Source organism: Canis lupus, chromosome 23 (assembly GCF_011100685.1).
Source record: "Canis lupus familiaris isolate Mischka breed German Shepherd chromosome 23, alternate assembly UU_Cfam_GSD_1.0, whole genome shotgun sequence".
NCBI lineage: Eukaryota > Metazoa > Chordata > Mammalia > Carnivora > Canidae > Canis > Canis lupus.
The window spans coordinates 33,564,504-33,580,012 of record NC_049244.1 but is presented as its reverse complement, the minus strand read 5'-3'; the positions used below and the strand labels follow the sequence as shown (position 1 = coordinate 33,580,012).

General features: G+C 34.4%; 1 protein-coding gene across 4 annotated transcripts in view; it reads left to right on the top strand.

Moving 5' to 3' along the window:
• Positions 1-15,509, top strand: part of STAG1 (stromal antigen 1) — a 393,362-nt gene that overhangs the window by 122,905 nt on the left and 254,948 nt on the right. For all 4 annotated transcript variants that reach the window (XM_038570965.1, XM_038570961.1, XM_038570962.1 and 1 more), the window contains exon 3: positions 5,045-5,147. In XM_038570965.1, coding sequence (XP_038426893.1) covers positions 5,045-5,147 — 103 coding nt within the window. The remainder of the gene's footprint in view (positions 1-5,044; positions 5,148-15,509) is intronic.

Here is a 15,509-nt window from a genome sequence, read left to right as displayed (position 1 = left end):
TCTTGCTACTCTTAAAAATTCATCACTACTTTTACCATTTTAATTACCCGGTGTCTTGGCATGTACCTCATTGGCTTGATTTTGTTGGGGGCTCTCTGTGTTTTCTGGATGTAGATTTCTGTTTCCTTCCCCATATTCAGGAAGTTTTCACCTATTATTTTTTCAAATGAATTTCACACCCCCTTTTCTCTCCATTTTTTTTTTCTGGGATCCCTATAATGCAAATGTTACTATACTTGTGTCACTGAATTCCTTAAGTCTGTTTTCATTATTTTTTTCTCTTGTTCAGCTTCATTGGTTTTCATTAGTCTGTCCTCCAAGTTGCTGATACATTCTTCTGCTTCCTCTAGTCTACGGTTTATGCCCTCTAGGGTATTTTAATTTAAATTATTGAGTTCTTCGTCTCTGTTTTGTTCTTTTTTATATTTTTTAATCTCTTTGTTAAAGCTTTCTCTGAGGTCCCCTACTCTTTTCTCAAGTCCAGTGAGTATCTTTATGACTATTACTTTAAATCCTCTCTCAGGTATATTACCTCCATTTCATTTAGTTCTCTAGCTGTGATTTTGCCCTGTTCTTTTATTTGGGACATATTCCTCTGTCTCATTTTTTCTCTCTGTGTCTGTTTCTCTGTTTCAGGAAAGTCAGCTACATCTCCTCCCATTGGAAGTAATGGCCTTATGAGTAAGAGGTCCTGTAGTTCCCTACAGTGCAGTGTCCCCTGTTCACTTGAACCTTTCATTTCAGGGGTGTCTTCTATGAGTGTCTTATGTATCTTGCTTTTGTGGTTGAGCCTCATTTGCTTTTATTTTAGTCCTCTGTAATGGCTCTTTTTGTCTATTCTGAGCACTGTTTGGTTCCTTTGTTATTAGTGGGCCTGTCTGGGTGTCCTTGGGACTGAGTTAGATCAGACCAGGCATTTGCCAGAGCTATAGTAGCACCATCCTGCAGGGCACTCTCCTTTTGCCCACCCATTTCATTGGTGGGGAGTATCTTGCCCATTGCCAGGCATGCAGTCAAACTGGCGTGTGTGGTTTTCTTCCCTGTGCCCCAGGCAGGAGTGACTTTGGGGTGTACTAGTCTATGTTGGAGGTGCTTGCACACTGCCATGCTTGTGGTACAGCTTTGGATAGTCTCCTGTGGAGTCGGGTTAGACGGGCAGTTCCACAGGAGAGCATGGAGGCAAGGACCCTATTAGCAAGCTAGATAATGTGTTTGTACCACATCTGTAGGTGTCCATGTATCTAGGATAAGATACATGGCAGCTGGTACCTGCCAGCTATTTTGTTCTTGAAGAAGTTTCCCAAAGATCCCTACCTCTCCAGCATATGCTCTGAGATTAGTAAACAAATTTCCTTCCCTTAACCCAAGTCATCTTTCAGACTGCTGCTTCTGTTATGTATTTCCCGGGCTGTTTGTTAATGCTGTTTTATGCTTTTTTCTTTTTAAGGCAGGGATTCTGTTTCCTCTTGTCCTCTAGCTCTCCCAGAGGCAGCCTGTTTATTTTTAAAGTTCCTGGTGTTAAGCTCCAGTGATTGTAAGGACTTGTAAAATTAAGCCACTCTGGTTTTTAAAGCCAAATGTTATGGTGATTAGTCTTCCTAGTGCAGGTCCTCCATCCATGGGGTGCCTGGGGTGCCTGGTGTGGTCTTACTTCTACTCTCTTGTTATCTGTGGCTTCTTGCCCTCCCATGGACAGTCCTGTGGGTCTGTTAAGCTCCCAACAAATCTCTGCCCTTCTACCCTCCTTGTGGCCTCTTCTCTACATTTACTTGTAGGGAGTCTGTTGTGACAGTCTTTTGATCATTTTCTGGGTTATATATGGTGTTGTGGGTGTTATCTCAGTGTATCGATGGGTTGGTGTGAGCCTAGGATCCTTCTACTCTACCATCTTCTTCAGAAATCTCAATCTTTTTTCAGTTTACAGTTTTAAACACCAGATCACCTTTGATGATTTGCAAGTAAGGAAGTATTGTTTTTTTATTTTTTTAAGATTTTTATTTTTATTTATTTATTCATGGAAGACACACAGAGAGTTAGAGGCAGAGACACAGGCTCCCCGCAAGGAGCCCAATGTGGGAGTCTATCCTGGGTCTCCAGGATCACACCCTGGGCTGAAGGCACCGCTAAACCCCTGAGCCACCCGGGCTGCCCAGTAAGGAAGTATTGTGATGTTAAGAATTTTACTGGCAATATGTCATGGTAGAATGCCTTGCATGAGGGAAATAGAAATAGATTAGTTGAGATTAATTCAGGAAGTGATGGCTATGGTAATAATCATGGAAAGAATTGTAGAATTATTATATTGAGGACAACTTGGGAGCACTTGTTAGCTAATGGCACAAGAGGAAGATTGATACATTTCTAGGTACATGAATAAGACAGGGTAATGGTGGCCATGATAAATATGCATAACAACTTAAAGTACAGTTGTGCATTAACTAAATAAATCAGTTAATTGTATTGCCATGAGCAGACAGCTAGAAATAAATTAGTGTTGGAGTTAACTTCATTTGTGATATTTGGAGAATTTGATGTGGTATGCAAAGAAGAGTGCTTGCTACACATGATTTAAAAATATTGAATTATAGATGATCAGGTCTATTTTCAAAAATCTTTTGATTAAAATTTAATTTAATAAATATATAGTATAATTAGTTTCAGGGGTAGAATTTAGTGATTCATCAGTTGTATATAACACCCACTGCTCATTCCATCAAGTGCCCTCCTTAATGCCCATCACTCAGTTACCCCATCCTCCTACCCATTTCCCTTCCAGCAACCCTGTTTGTTTCCTAGAATCAAGAGTCTTTTATTGTTTGTCTCTCATTCTGTTTTTATATCTTATTTTTCCTTCCCCTCTCTGTTTTGTTTCTTAAATTCCACATATGAGTGAGATCATATGGTATTTGCCTTTCTCTGACTGACTTGTTTTGCTTTGCATTAATACCCTCTGGTTCTATCCACCTTTTTGCAAATGGCATGATTTCATTCTTTTTTATAATTAAGTAATATTCTATAGTGTGTGTGCGTGTGTGTGTGTGTGTGCGTGTACACACGCACACCACATCTTCTTTTCCATTCATCTGTTGGTGGACATCTGGGCTCTTTCCATATTTTGGCTATTGTGAACATTGCAGCTATAAACATTGGGTTGCATGTGCCCCAGCATGGATACTATTTTAGTATCCTTTTGGTAAATACCTTGTAGTGCAATTGCTGGGTTGTAGGGTAGTTATATTTTTAAGTTTTTGAGGAACCTCCATACTGTTTTCCAAAGTGGCTGCACCAGTTTGTATTCCCACCAACAGTGTAAGAGGGTTTCCCTTTCTCCGCATCCTCACCAACGTTTGTTGTTTCCTGAGTTGTTAATTATAGCCATTCTGACTGGTGTGAGGTGGCATCTCATTAGTTTTGATTTGTATTTTCCTGATGCTGAGTAATGTTGAGTGTTTGTTCATGTGTCTATTAGCCCTTTGTCTGTCTATGGAGAAATGGGTGAAAAGGTCTATTGATAATGTTGAAGTTATAGAAGCTATGCATCAAGTGGATTAGATCTTCCAGAGAGTATGGTATAAAGGGAGGAGTGGCAGATATTAAAGAATTGAGCTTTAGGCAATTGACACAAAGAGGAAATGGAACTGAGAGCTTTCAGTGAAGCAGATGGAGAAATAGTAAGTTGTGTGTCATATTCCCCTTTGCTGTGTTCTCTTTTTTGTATTTGCAATTTTAATGCAGATTCTTTATACTGTTAGTAACAAGATTTAGAGAAGAAGTTGTTCATACTATTTATATCTTTTCAGTGATGTGGTGGAGCCAACCTGTACTGTCCTGGGGAGCTGAATATTAAATTTCCAGGAATTTTGTGACCCAGTTAAATTAACCTTGTCATTATAAAAAGTTAAGTTTTATATACTTAAAATTAAATAAATCATATTAAAAATAAAAGTAATAAATTCTCAAAACTCACCACTTTATCATTAGTTTACATGTTACTGTTTTCTATGCTCTTGAATATTTTATTTACATCTATTATATCTATATGGTAAAAATACTTTTTAGTGGTGTACTACTGTTTATTACTTCTCAACTCTGTTGATAGCCCTTTGGTAGTTTGAAATTATGGTAGGAGTATTTACATTATGAAAATCAGCAAACAAAAAAAAAAAAAGAAAATCAGCAAACACTACAGATTAGGGCTTAATTTATTGTTTTTTCATTTGTCTATAGACTTAAAGTGATGACATTATTGTTAATATTGTAGATTAAAGGTATATCACATTTATAGCCATTACAGTATAATAACACACATAGTTAAGAATTGTATTTCCAGTATTTTGAGAACTGTTACTGATTAAGTAAGAAATTGCCCAGGCATTGACTAATGAGTGAAGCTCTCAAAAAAGTCTGTCATTCCATGTATTCCTGTTCATTAAGTGAACATAAATATCAATGATTTTTCATGTCAGAACTGTGTGTGTTCATTGGTTTCAACCAAACATTAAGTATGGATACAAGAGTGACAAATTATAATTTTATATTAATCGATTAGTTATATGGAATTTACAATAAGAATACTGTACATTTTTAAATTGTCAGTACATTGTTATATATCCTTTATATCAGTAACATTTCTCATCATGTATGTGCATATTTTTTTGAAGAGCCGGTTGTTAAACTGTTACTAGTACTCTATTGACTTTCATTTTATAAAATGAATAATATTCTTCCTAAGACTTCATTTTTTTGTATTGATAAATTCATCTTTTACAACTGAATTTTCATTTATATTTTGTGTAGCAGCTGCCATTTCCACAATCATTTCTTTCTCTTTGTTTCTCTGTCAATTTGAGGATTCTTGTCACTCATTGTTATGTGATACAGGCAGGAAGGATAACATTTTCAGTTTCCAGGATTTTTTTCTGGAAGTGGAAGAAAAAACCCTTTTTAACAGCCATGTTCCAGGAGGTAAGGAAAATAGTAGAACAAAACTGCATTGTTTGTATGAATTAATTTGTTCGCTAAAATAATATATCACATTTTCTAGGGATTCAACTAATGAAACTACTGCCCATTCTGATGCTGGCAGCGAACTTGAAGAGACAGAGATCAAAGGAAAAAGAAAAAGGGGTCGTCCTGGTCGGCCTCCAGTATGTATTATACTTGTCTTTGTTCTTGTAATGTTTACTGAGTAAAGGGGCTTCATATAAGCTGCTTGTTAATTCTAGTTCTGTTAATACTTTTAAAAAATTTTGGTGGCTTATTAGAAATTCTTGAAAACTTTTGTTTTATGAATTGGATTGACAGTGATCAGAAAAAGGAGCTTGATTTTCATCTTTTTTGCTCTCCATGCTGCACTTGTAAATAAATTGCCATCCATGTAAAGACATGGAGAAGATGATTAATATGAAATGAGATGTAGTTAATTATGACTTCCCTGATTTTTAAAGGGAATTGTTGCTTTCTTGTGAGCTCCTAAGCATGCATTTTGGTAGTATTAGTTTGGGATTTGGGCCTAGTGTCAGAATATATTCTCATTGATACATGATGGAGAAGTTAAGAAGAATTCTGGATATCCTTATTCTAGAAGGGTATCTTTATATATTTTTGTGTACACCAGTCATTATTCAGTTTAAGGTAGCATAAGCTCTCAGAGACAGTATCACTCACCATGTCAAGGGTTAAGGTTTATATTATTCTACACTCATTTTTATGATATGATTTGGTATTAGCAATTTTTTTTCTATTTTGTGAATATTCTTTTGGAAAGTTTCAGTCTCCTTTTGTGAAAGGCACGATATTATAATGAACTCTCTGTATAATCATTACCCAGCTATAACAGCCATCAAGTCATTGCTAATCTTGTTTCATTTCTCCATCCCTTATTTCCTTCCCATTTTATTTTCAAGGTCATCATCATTCCACCTGTAAAAATTTCAGAATGCATTTCTAAAAGACACATGCTTGCCTTTTCTTTTAAAAACTTTTATTATTGAAGTATAGTTGACATAAAATGTTTTGTTAGTTTCAGGTTCACAACATTGTGATTTGACTATTCAGTATATGATGCAGTGCTCACCGTGATAAGTATAATTACTACCTGTCACCATACAGTGTTAGTACAATATTTTTTTTTAAAAAGATTTTATTTATTCATGAGAGACACAGAGAGGCAGAGATAGGCAGAGGGAGAAGCAGGCTCCCTGCAGGGACCCCGATGCGGAACTCGATCTCTGTACTCTCGGATCACACCCTGAGCCAAAGGCAGATGCTCACCCGCTGAGCCACCCAAGTGTCCCATGTTAGTATAATATTATTGACTATATTCCCTATGCTGTATTTTTTAATACTTGTTACTAATTTAGTTTCTAAGTGGAAATTTGTACCCCTTAATCTCTTGTACTTATTTTGCTCCTCGAACCCCTCCCCACCCCTTCCCCTGCCCCTCTGGCAACCACTACTTTGTTCCCTGTATTTATGAATCTGTTTCTTTCTTTCTTTTTTTTTTTTTTTTTTTTTTTTTTTAGGTTTCACATATAAGTGAAATCATATGGTATTTGTTTTCCTCCATCTAACATATTTTGCTTAGCATAATACCCTATAGGTCAATCATGTATGAATGTCCATCCATTTGCCATACTGATAGAAAGATTTCAGTTTTCTTTATGGCTGAATAATATTTGTGTGTGTGTGTGTGTGTGTGTGTATCATCTTTTTTAATCGATTCATCTATCAGTGGACAATTTAGATTTTTTCTGTATCTTAGCTTTTTAAATAATGCTCCAATGAACATAGGGGTACATATATCTTTTTGAATTATTCTTTTTGTTTGCTTTGGGTAAATACCCAGTAGTGGAGGAAATACTAGGTCATATGGCATTTCTATTTCTAATTTTTTTAGGAATCTCTGTAATGGTTTTCATAGTAGCTATGCCAATTACATTCCCACTAATGGTACATGAAAGTTCCCTTTCTCCACATCCTTGCTAGCACTTGTTGTTTCTTTTTTTTTTTTCGATACTAGACATTCTAACTGTTGTGATATGTTATTGTGGTTTTGATTTGCATTTCCTTGATGATTATTAATGTTCAGCATCTTTTCATGGGTCTGTTGGTCATCTGTATGTTTTCTTAGGAAAAATGTCTATTTAGTTCCTCTGCCCAAGGCTTGATTTATTTTTATTTAACAATACATATCATTATCATATCTCAAAATAAAAACATTGTATAAACATCATCAAATTAACTACTTTAAAGTTTATAATTATTTCATAAATGTTACTATTTTTAAAGTATAGTTTGTTGATTTGAATTATGATGCAAATAAAATCTACTTGTTGGAATTGATTGTCATATTAACCAGTTATTATAAATATGTCCTTGTGACTTAAGACTTTTTTGTGTATTATTGGTATTCTATCCATGTTTCTTTGCTTCAGTTTTTAATTAGCTTCAATGAATCTTCATAACCTTTAATTTTCTAGCATAATCTTAGTTTTTAAAAAAGTTGGAGGGATGACTTCTACCATTTTCTCCACTCTTATATTCCACCTTTATTTAAAAGGAAAAAAAATGTAGAGGAAAAGACATACACTAAAGTTAGTCTTTATAATACTTCTCAATTTTGTTAGAATATTTGGTGGTAGAATTCCTTATGAAGCATTTTGGGAAAAGTTCAAGAGCTCTACACTTAGACACTGATCTAGTTCCCCTTACTATTTCTCAGGCTATAGGCAAGTTACATTGTTTTCACTAGGATCCAAATGAGTTAAAGGTGCAAATTGTAAATAAGACTAAACTTGCTTGAAGGTTGGAGAATGAACTGCCTATATGATTGCTTACTTGAATTTGTTTTCCTTCAGTTGAAATTCTTTATAAGACTCCAATTAAGTGCTTCCTTCTTCAAAAACTTTTTTTTTTTTTTCCTGAAGAGAATTTATCATCCCTTCAGCAGGCTGTTGTGTTATTCTTTAGAACTTGGCTAATTTTGATATGTGTATAGCTGCATTCGTATAATATTTTTGTTTTCCTTGTTGAGAAGTATGCATATTCAAACTGAGCTCTTTTGTGGTTAAAATATGATTTAATTGTACTAAAATTGCTACTCCGTAATCTAGTAGGTAAATAGTACATGTTCATCCCATGTTAATAAAATTGAAAATGAGTTTACCAGGATAGGATAGTGCATTCCAGAGACTTGTGTTAGATTTTAGTCCATATCTTCACACTCATTAGTTCACATTGGTATCTATACTCACATCCACTTGACTTAAGCCTGTTTGTTGACCATGGAAAGAACACAACTTCCTGAATTTCTCCTCTGGCTTTGCAGTAACCTGATGGTATTTATGTCATTTAATTGTAACATCAGTATAATGACATAGTCTTATGTGCAGTTTACAAAATAGAAAACAAAAGTATGAAGTACTAATCCGCCTAGGGTCACATACAGTATTTAAGTGGCAAAGCTAGGTTTTGAACTTGCATTTTAAACTCCCAAAGTCTATCGAGAATGCCAAAGTGCCAAACTATTTTATATTAAGAGATTTTATATTTTATGTTGAGAGATTTTATATTTTCTATTTCATATTGAGAGATGTAATTGTCAGAGTGATCAGGTTTGACATATGCTCCAGTACCTGTTCTGAAGGTTGCTTGGACATTTTCAGTCAGCTGGCTCCATTTTGGACAATTCTAAGTTGTGACTGATACATACTTTGTGCTGTTTTAATATTTATATTTTTAAAGAAGACTTCATGATCTCTAGTTTTGTTTACTCAGCCATATGAAAACAAATAGTATAAGGACTTTCTGTTATGGGTAGTATTCTTTTCATTTCTAAATTCTTACAAGGCATCTCATTGTTGGTATTTCTTTTTGGTATAATATTTCAGAGACCTTGTTTGTTATTAAAACACTTATATTTTGTAGTTGTCCTAATCAGTACTTTTTATTGTAACTCTCTAGCCAATTGATTAACAATCTCTAAACAAACCCTATATCGTGTTTATACTGACACTATGATTGTATTAACAAATAATAGTATCATTTTCTTTGTCTACACACACTACTCGCTTGGTGATGATATCTAGTCTCATGACTTTAAATACCACGTCTAAGTTTATGTTAGTAAGATTTATATCTCCAGGCTGGACTCTACTCTGGACTCCAAAGTCATTAACATGTCTGTTGAGTTTCTTTCTTTAGATAGTTAATGGGGCCATGATGTTTAAAAAATCAAACTGCTAAGCTGTCTATCCCCTGCCCACCTCTTTTGTATAATGGCAACTTCAACCCTCCCTGTTGCTCAGGCTTTAAACCTGTGGTCATTTTTGACTCTTTCTCACCTGTATTCGGTATATCAGCAAATGCTGTCTAATCGATTTTCAGATTGTGTCTTTTTTTTTTTTTTTTTTTTTACTGAAAAACTGATTTAAGACACTGTCAGATACTTTTGCTCAAATCTGTCAGGATTGTTCCTTGTCTTAGGACGTGTCTCATCTTCCTATTGACATCTCCCCTAAAAGTGGTATTTAAAATTGCAAATCCTCACTCCTACCCAAGGAGACTTATACACATGGAAGAAGGTGATTGTATGTATGTGTGTGTTTTTTTCCCTCTTTCCACAATACTTGATTTCCATCTAATGTAGTATACATTTAACTTATGTACTGTCTGTCTCCCCCCTACTAGAAGATAAGCTTCATGAAGATAGGGACTGAAGATAGGGATTTTTATCTGGTTTGTGGAGTGCTGTGTAGTAGTGTATGACTTTCATTAGGTGTTCATTAAATACATGAATGGTGTTTAATTTTGTCAAATTGTCACTCTTTTTTCCTGGTGTTTAAAATTCTTTTATTTTGAAATAATTTCAGATACAGAAAATTTGTAAGAATTCTGCAAAGAATTTCTATGCAGATTCTTCACACAGATTTTCCACATGTTAGCATCTTGCGATGTTTATTTTTATCATTTTCTCTATATATGTACATATATATGTAAATATATATTTTTATATATGTAAACCTGTATAGTAGCCCTCCCCCCTTATCTACAAGGGACTCCTGATGGATACCTGAAATTGCAGATGGGAACAAACTTTATATATACTATTTTTACCCTCTATATACATACTTATGATAAAGTTTAATTTTATTTATTTAGTTATTGAGAGAGATCATGTGTGCATGCAATTGGGGACGAGGGGCAGAGGGAGAGGCAGAATTGCATGCAGGCTCCATGCTCAGCACAGAGCCTTATGCGGGGCTCAGTCTCACGACCCTGTGATCATGACCTGAGCTGAAATCAAGAGTTGAATTGCTTAATCGACTGAGCCACCCAGGTGCCCCAGTAAAGTTTAATTTACAAGTTACACATATTAAGAGATTAACAACAAGAACTAAGAACAATTAAAACTGTATACTGTAATAAAAATTACATGAATGTGGTGTCTCTCACATATCTGATTGTTATGTAGTCACCCTTCTTGTGATGATGTGAGATGAGAATACGCTTATATGATGAGATAACATGAGGTGAATGATGTAGGCATTGTGTCATAGTGTCACTCTACTATTGATCTTCTAATGATAACTCAGAAGGAGGATCACCTGCTTCTGGACTGTGGTTGACTATAAGTAACTCAAACTGAGGAAGGTGAACCTGTGGATAAAGAGGTCTATTATATTATTTATCCATTATTACTTTTAAACTGTTTGAGAGGAACATACATGGTACTTTACTCCCAATGCTTTAGTATGAATTTCCTTAAAATCAAGGATATTCTCTTACACAATCACAGCACAATTATGAAAATAATATTGATATAATACTGTTATCTGTATCCTTCTTTCCACTTTTGCCAGTTGTCCTAGTAATTCCCTAAGCAAAGGAAAAAAAATGGTTTCCCTTTGGGTCAGAATTCAGTCCAGAATTTCATTTGTCATGTAAGTGAACTCATCTGCAAACTAACCTATCTTGAGTCTCTAGTTTAAAGTTTTATTAAGGATTTTGTTTTCTTTGTTCTATTTAAATGAAAACTGAACTTCTATTCCCAGAATTATTTAACTTTTATATTTGCCTTGGCTGAAATGGAAAGTTAAATCAAAAGATACAATTTTTATTTTAATTTATATATATTCATACCCATAGAAGATGGAGAATACACATGAAAATATTAACAAGCATTGGAAGAACAGGTAAATTTGTGAGAGTTGGATCTCCTAAATTCCTTGATACTTTTATGTAGAATATTGTGAATTTCCTGACGTTTAATATTTTATATAATTTTTAAAGGCTTTATGTACTTTGTACCACATTAATTAATCCCTTATTATTGAACATTTATGTTAAAAATTCTTCATTAATCTAAACCATACTGGCATAAACTATCACAAATAAATTTTCCATACTGACACAAACTATTTCCCAAATTTTGCTATAGATCCATTGATCTTTTTTTAAATCCTAAATTCTTAAAAGTGGAGTTGGTCAGCCAGAAAGGTATGCCATGTTTTGAAAGCTTTGGAGGTGTATTGCTGGTTTGCCTTTCACACAGCAAAATACATAGCATTGCCCATCTACTGTTGATTATACTAATTATTAAAAATGTGCTTATTTTTAAGTGATGTAAATTTTAACAATATGTTTTGAAATATTGATCGTTGTTTCTTTTTTGAATTGCCCATTTATCATTTTCTATAGCACTTTCCTATTTTTATGTTTCTAAAACCAGTAATCTCATTATAAAATGATTTTTTTGTAACTTAAGCCTACACACTTTTCTGATCACTTTTTGAAATGTATTCATCATTTGGACTTCTATCTCCTTTCTCAAACCAACTTTGTTTCCTATTTTATTATTAATTTTTCATTTAATATTCTATAGACTAATTTTTAGTTTGGAGTTCCTTAATTTAGTTAAAGCATAGCATAATTCTTCCAGGAACTCACAATTAAAATGTGAATCACCATTCAGTTTCCTCATCCCACATTCCATTCCCTCCCTTCTATATCTAATTAGATCCGATTTGGTAAATTTTTATTTCACAGTGTCTTCTACATCTGTCTCTTCTTTTACATTCCCCAATTTCCTTTTTTTAGGTTTCACTTTATAGGGAGTTTGAACTGTTAACTTCCTGCCTTTAGTCTTTTCCCTTTTTTATTACATTAAAAAAAATAGTGCCAAGTTGACTTTTTTATTTAACTTGTTCAGATAATAAGAAGTGCTTTTTTGTTGTGAGTTATGGTCTTCTATTTTGCCTTACAACCTAATATTTTATTGTGTTTCCTTATTTATAAACTTTCATTCAATCAGATACATTTCTTTACCCTTCTCTATGTGTGGGTGTCTTGTGCTTCATGGTGTTTTTCCTTTCTAGAAACCTTGTTTCCTGAATTCTATTTATGGTAATCATACCAATTTTACTAATCCATTAAGTTCCAACTGGCAGCTCATCTCTTCTGTGAAACTTTCTCTGGTTATCTGTTACTGGAAATTCTCTGTCTGTTCATAGAACACTTGGAGCACTTACCTTAAATCAAATTTCTATGCCAAATATTTTTTATAGACTGTAGTGTACAGTTGCAGTATTATGTTGCAGTTATTTGTATTCCTGGTTGTTAAAAAATAATTTTTATGTAATGATTTTGTATTAAGTTATTCCAAGTATGTTTATATACACGATTGTGAAAGGATCGGTGTTACTGCACATTCAGAGCACAGAGTACAGATAAATTCAGGTAAGGCACCAAACTAAAAAACAATATTGGTAAATCTGTGTCTCTTAAAGTTTCTAGAAAAGTCATTGCATATTCAGAGTGCAGTTCATTTTATACAAAGCTGTTGCGATAGCGTAGTTTAGGGTTGTTAATTTTCCTGCACAGCAGTGCTAACTTAAAACAGTTTACCAGAAGTATAGATACACATTTAAATTAAGTAACAGACACTTTTTCATAAAGCATTTGTTCTAAACTCTGACATTTGATTACATCATTTTCGCAAAGATGCAGTGAAGAGTGTGTAGCTTAATGATTTCATGAGCATATTTTCTGTGAAAGTCATTACTTAATAGTTTTAGGCAGGCTTTATTTTGGGTAGTTTTGTTTTCCTACATGTAATTATTTATTAGCATCCCACTCCCCACCCTCCACCCCCCGCCCCGTGTCCTTTGAATTAGCTCCAGCAATGAACACATGACTCTAGGTTTCTTTGGTAGTAACCCTATGAACCATGGACATCTCATTTAAACTGTTTTTAATGGGATTCGAAGCATGAATCTTCCTCCACCACCAGTTGACAGCATTGTATTGGGATGTTGAAAAATACATCTTAAATACTGTAAGTTCTTTGAAAACCGTGTGTGGTAGTGTATGGAAGGATAAACTTTTTAATGTATCTGGTACATAGTAACTGCATGATGAATAAAGAAATAAAAGTTGTGTTGAATAGTGAAAAAAAAGTCTCTCTTCTCGAACCTTGTGTTCTGTAGATGGAATTAGTTTGTCTTTGCTAATGGTTAGATTCAGGTTCTGCATATTTGGCTATAATACCACTTAAGTATCACTTGAGCTCTTAAGCAGGAATTCTGGAAGGTTAAAGTAGGTGAGACTCTGTAAGACGTGACTTAGAAATTAGACATGCCCCCTGGGTTGAGACAGGTATTTGGGAGGAGATCCACTTTGCTATTAATTTAAGAAAGATGGGCATCCCTGGGTGGCTCAGCAGTTTGGCGCCTGCCTTCGGCCCAGGGCACGATCCTGGAGTCCCAGGATCGAGTCCCACGTTGGACTCCCGGCATGGAGCCTGCTTCTCCCTCTGCCTGTGTCTCTGCCTCTCTCTTTCTCTATGTATATCATGAATAAATAAATAAATATTTTTTAAAAATTTAAGAAAGATTTCCTAGGCAAGAAGTAGTTGGGGTAGATGGGGTTAGTGGATCACGTTTTGTCAGGAAGATGTGTGTGTATGTGTGTCCAGAATCAGTAAGCATTTAGAGATGTCTTCTTAGCTAGATCTTTGCCGTATCTGTGGTCTGGCAGCCTCTTGTGGGAGACATACCTAATGGCCTGAGATTCAAGGATAGGACTTCAGTCAGTCCCTGGGGTAAACTGATAATGGTAGGATGGAACTCTAGTTCCAGAGGAACTGGTTTACTGGCTAGGTTACTAAGGTATTAGTAATCTGTGAATTAAGGCAAGGACTCTTGAAACAACTAAGCAACTTTGATGTGGAACATCATCTGTTTCTTTCATCTGAGCACTTTGGATCCTTGTTTAGGAATGGGAATACACCTACAGGTGGTCTCACCTTTGTGGCAAAAATGAGTAGGGAAGGGAGCCTGTTAAGTCACAAGTTAATAAAGGGTTACATATGTAGTATTACCTGTTAAAATAACTGTCAAAATTCTTAAATTCCCCCTACATCTCTGGCCCCCTGCCAGACTCCAAGCAAACATGTGATTTGAGTGGGATAAATGTAGTTTATATGTCTGAGATGGGGATTCTTCTCAGGACTGCAAAATTGTATCCTTTGGGTATAACCTGAAGATTGATTGTATGTATCCTGTGTTGCATTATTACCTCCTCTCTTCTTAACCTTTATTAGGGACAGTCTTTCTGAGCATCTTTTACTGTTTATTACTGTCCGAATTTGGAATATGGGAAAATCACTCTTGGGATAATGGGAATAAAATTGATGGATCTTAGATTAGATGAAATGGATTTTTGTGATCTTTCCCCCCTTTATGATCCATTCTAAAGGATCCCAGGTGTGAGAATTCTGGCTTATTTCCTCTTTACTTAGGGAGTTTAGCTCATATTACCTATATACTATATATGTATAATAATGTATGTCTATGTGACACGCAGAAACATTTCTACACATACACAGGCTTACTTGTCATTGTGTTATTTGTAATTGTAAAATATCCAGAATAAAATAAATGCCCATCAGCAAGTTAATGTCTAAAAAAATTACTGTATGTCTGTTCAATGCAACACTACAGCTTTCAGAAAAGAATTGAGGTATTCTCTAGGACAGACTATAGATTGACTAAAAATCTGTGAAAATAGAATGGTGCAGAACTGTGCATAAGTAACATAAAGTATAATAGATATGTAGAAATATATAAGAAATATATATGTATATAATATATTTGGGTTTTTCCCCATTTTTTTTTATTCTGGTGAAATACACCTAAAAATCTGCCAACTTAACCATTTTCACGTGTACAGTTCAATTGTATTAAATACATTCAGAATATTGTGCAGTCATCACCACCATCTCCAGAAATTTCTTATTTTATTTTATTTTATTTTATTTTATTTATTTATTTTTTTAGAAATTTCTTATTTTAAAACTGTAACTCTAATAAATAAGACATGAGGATACAATGTTGAGCATAGAAAATATAGTTAGTAATATTTTAAGAATTTTGTACAGTAACATAACTAGATTATTTGTGGTGGTCACTTCATTATATATATTAATATTGACTCATTATGTCGTATAC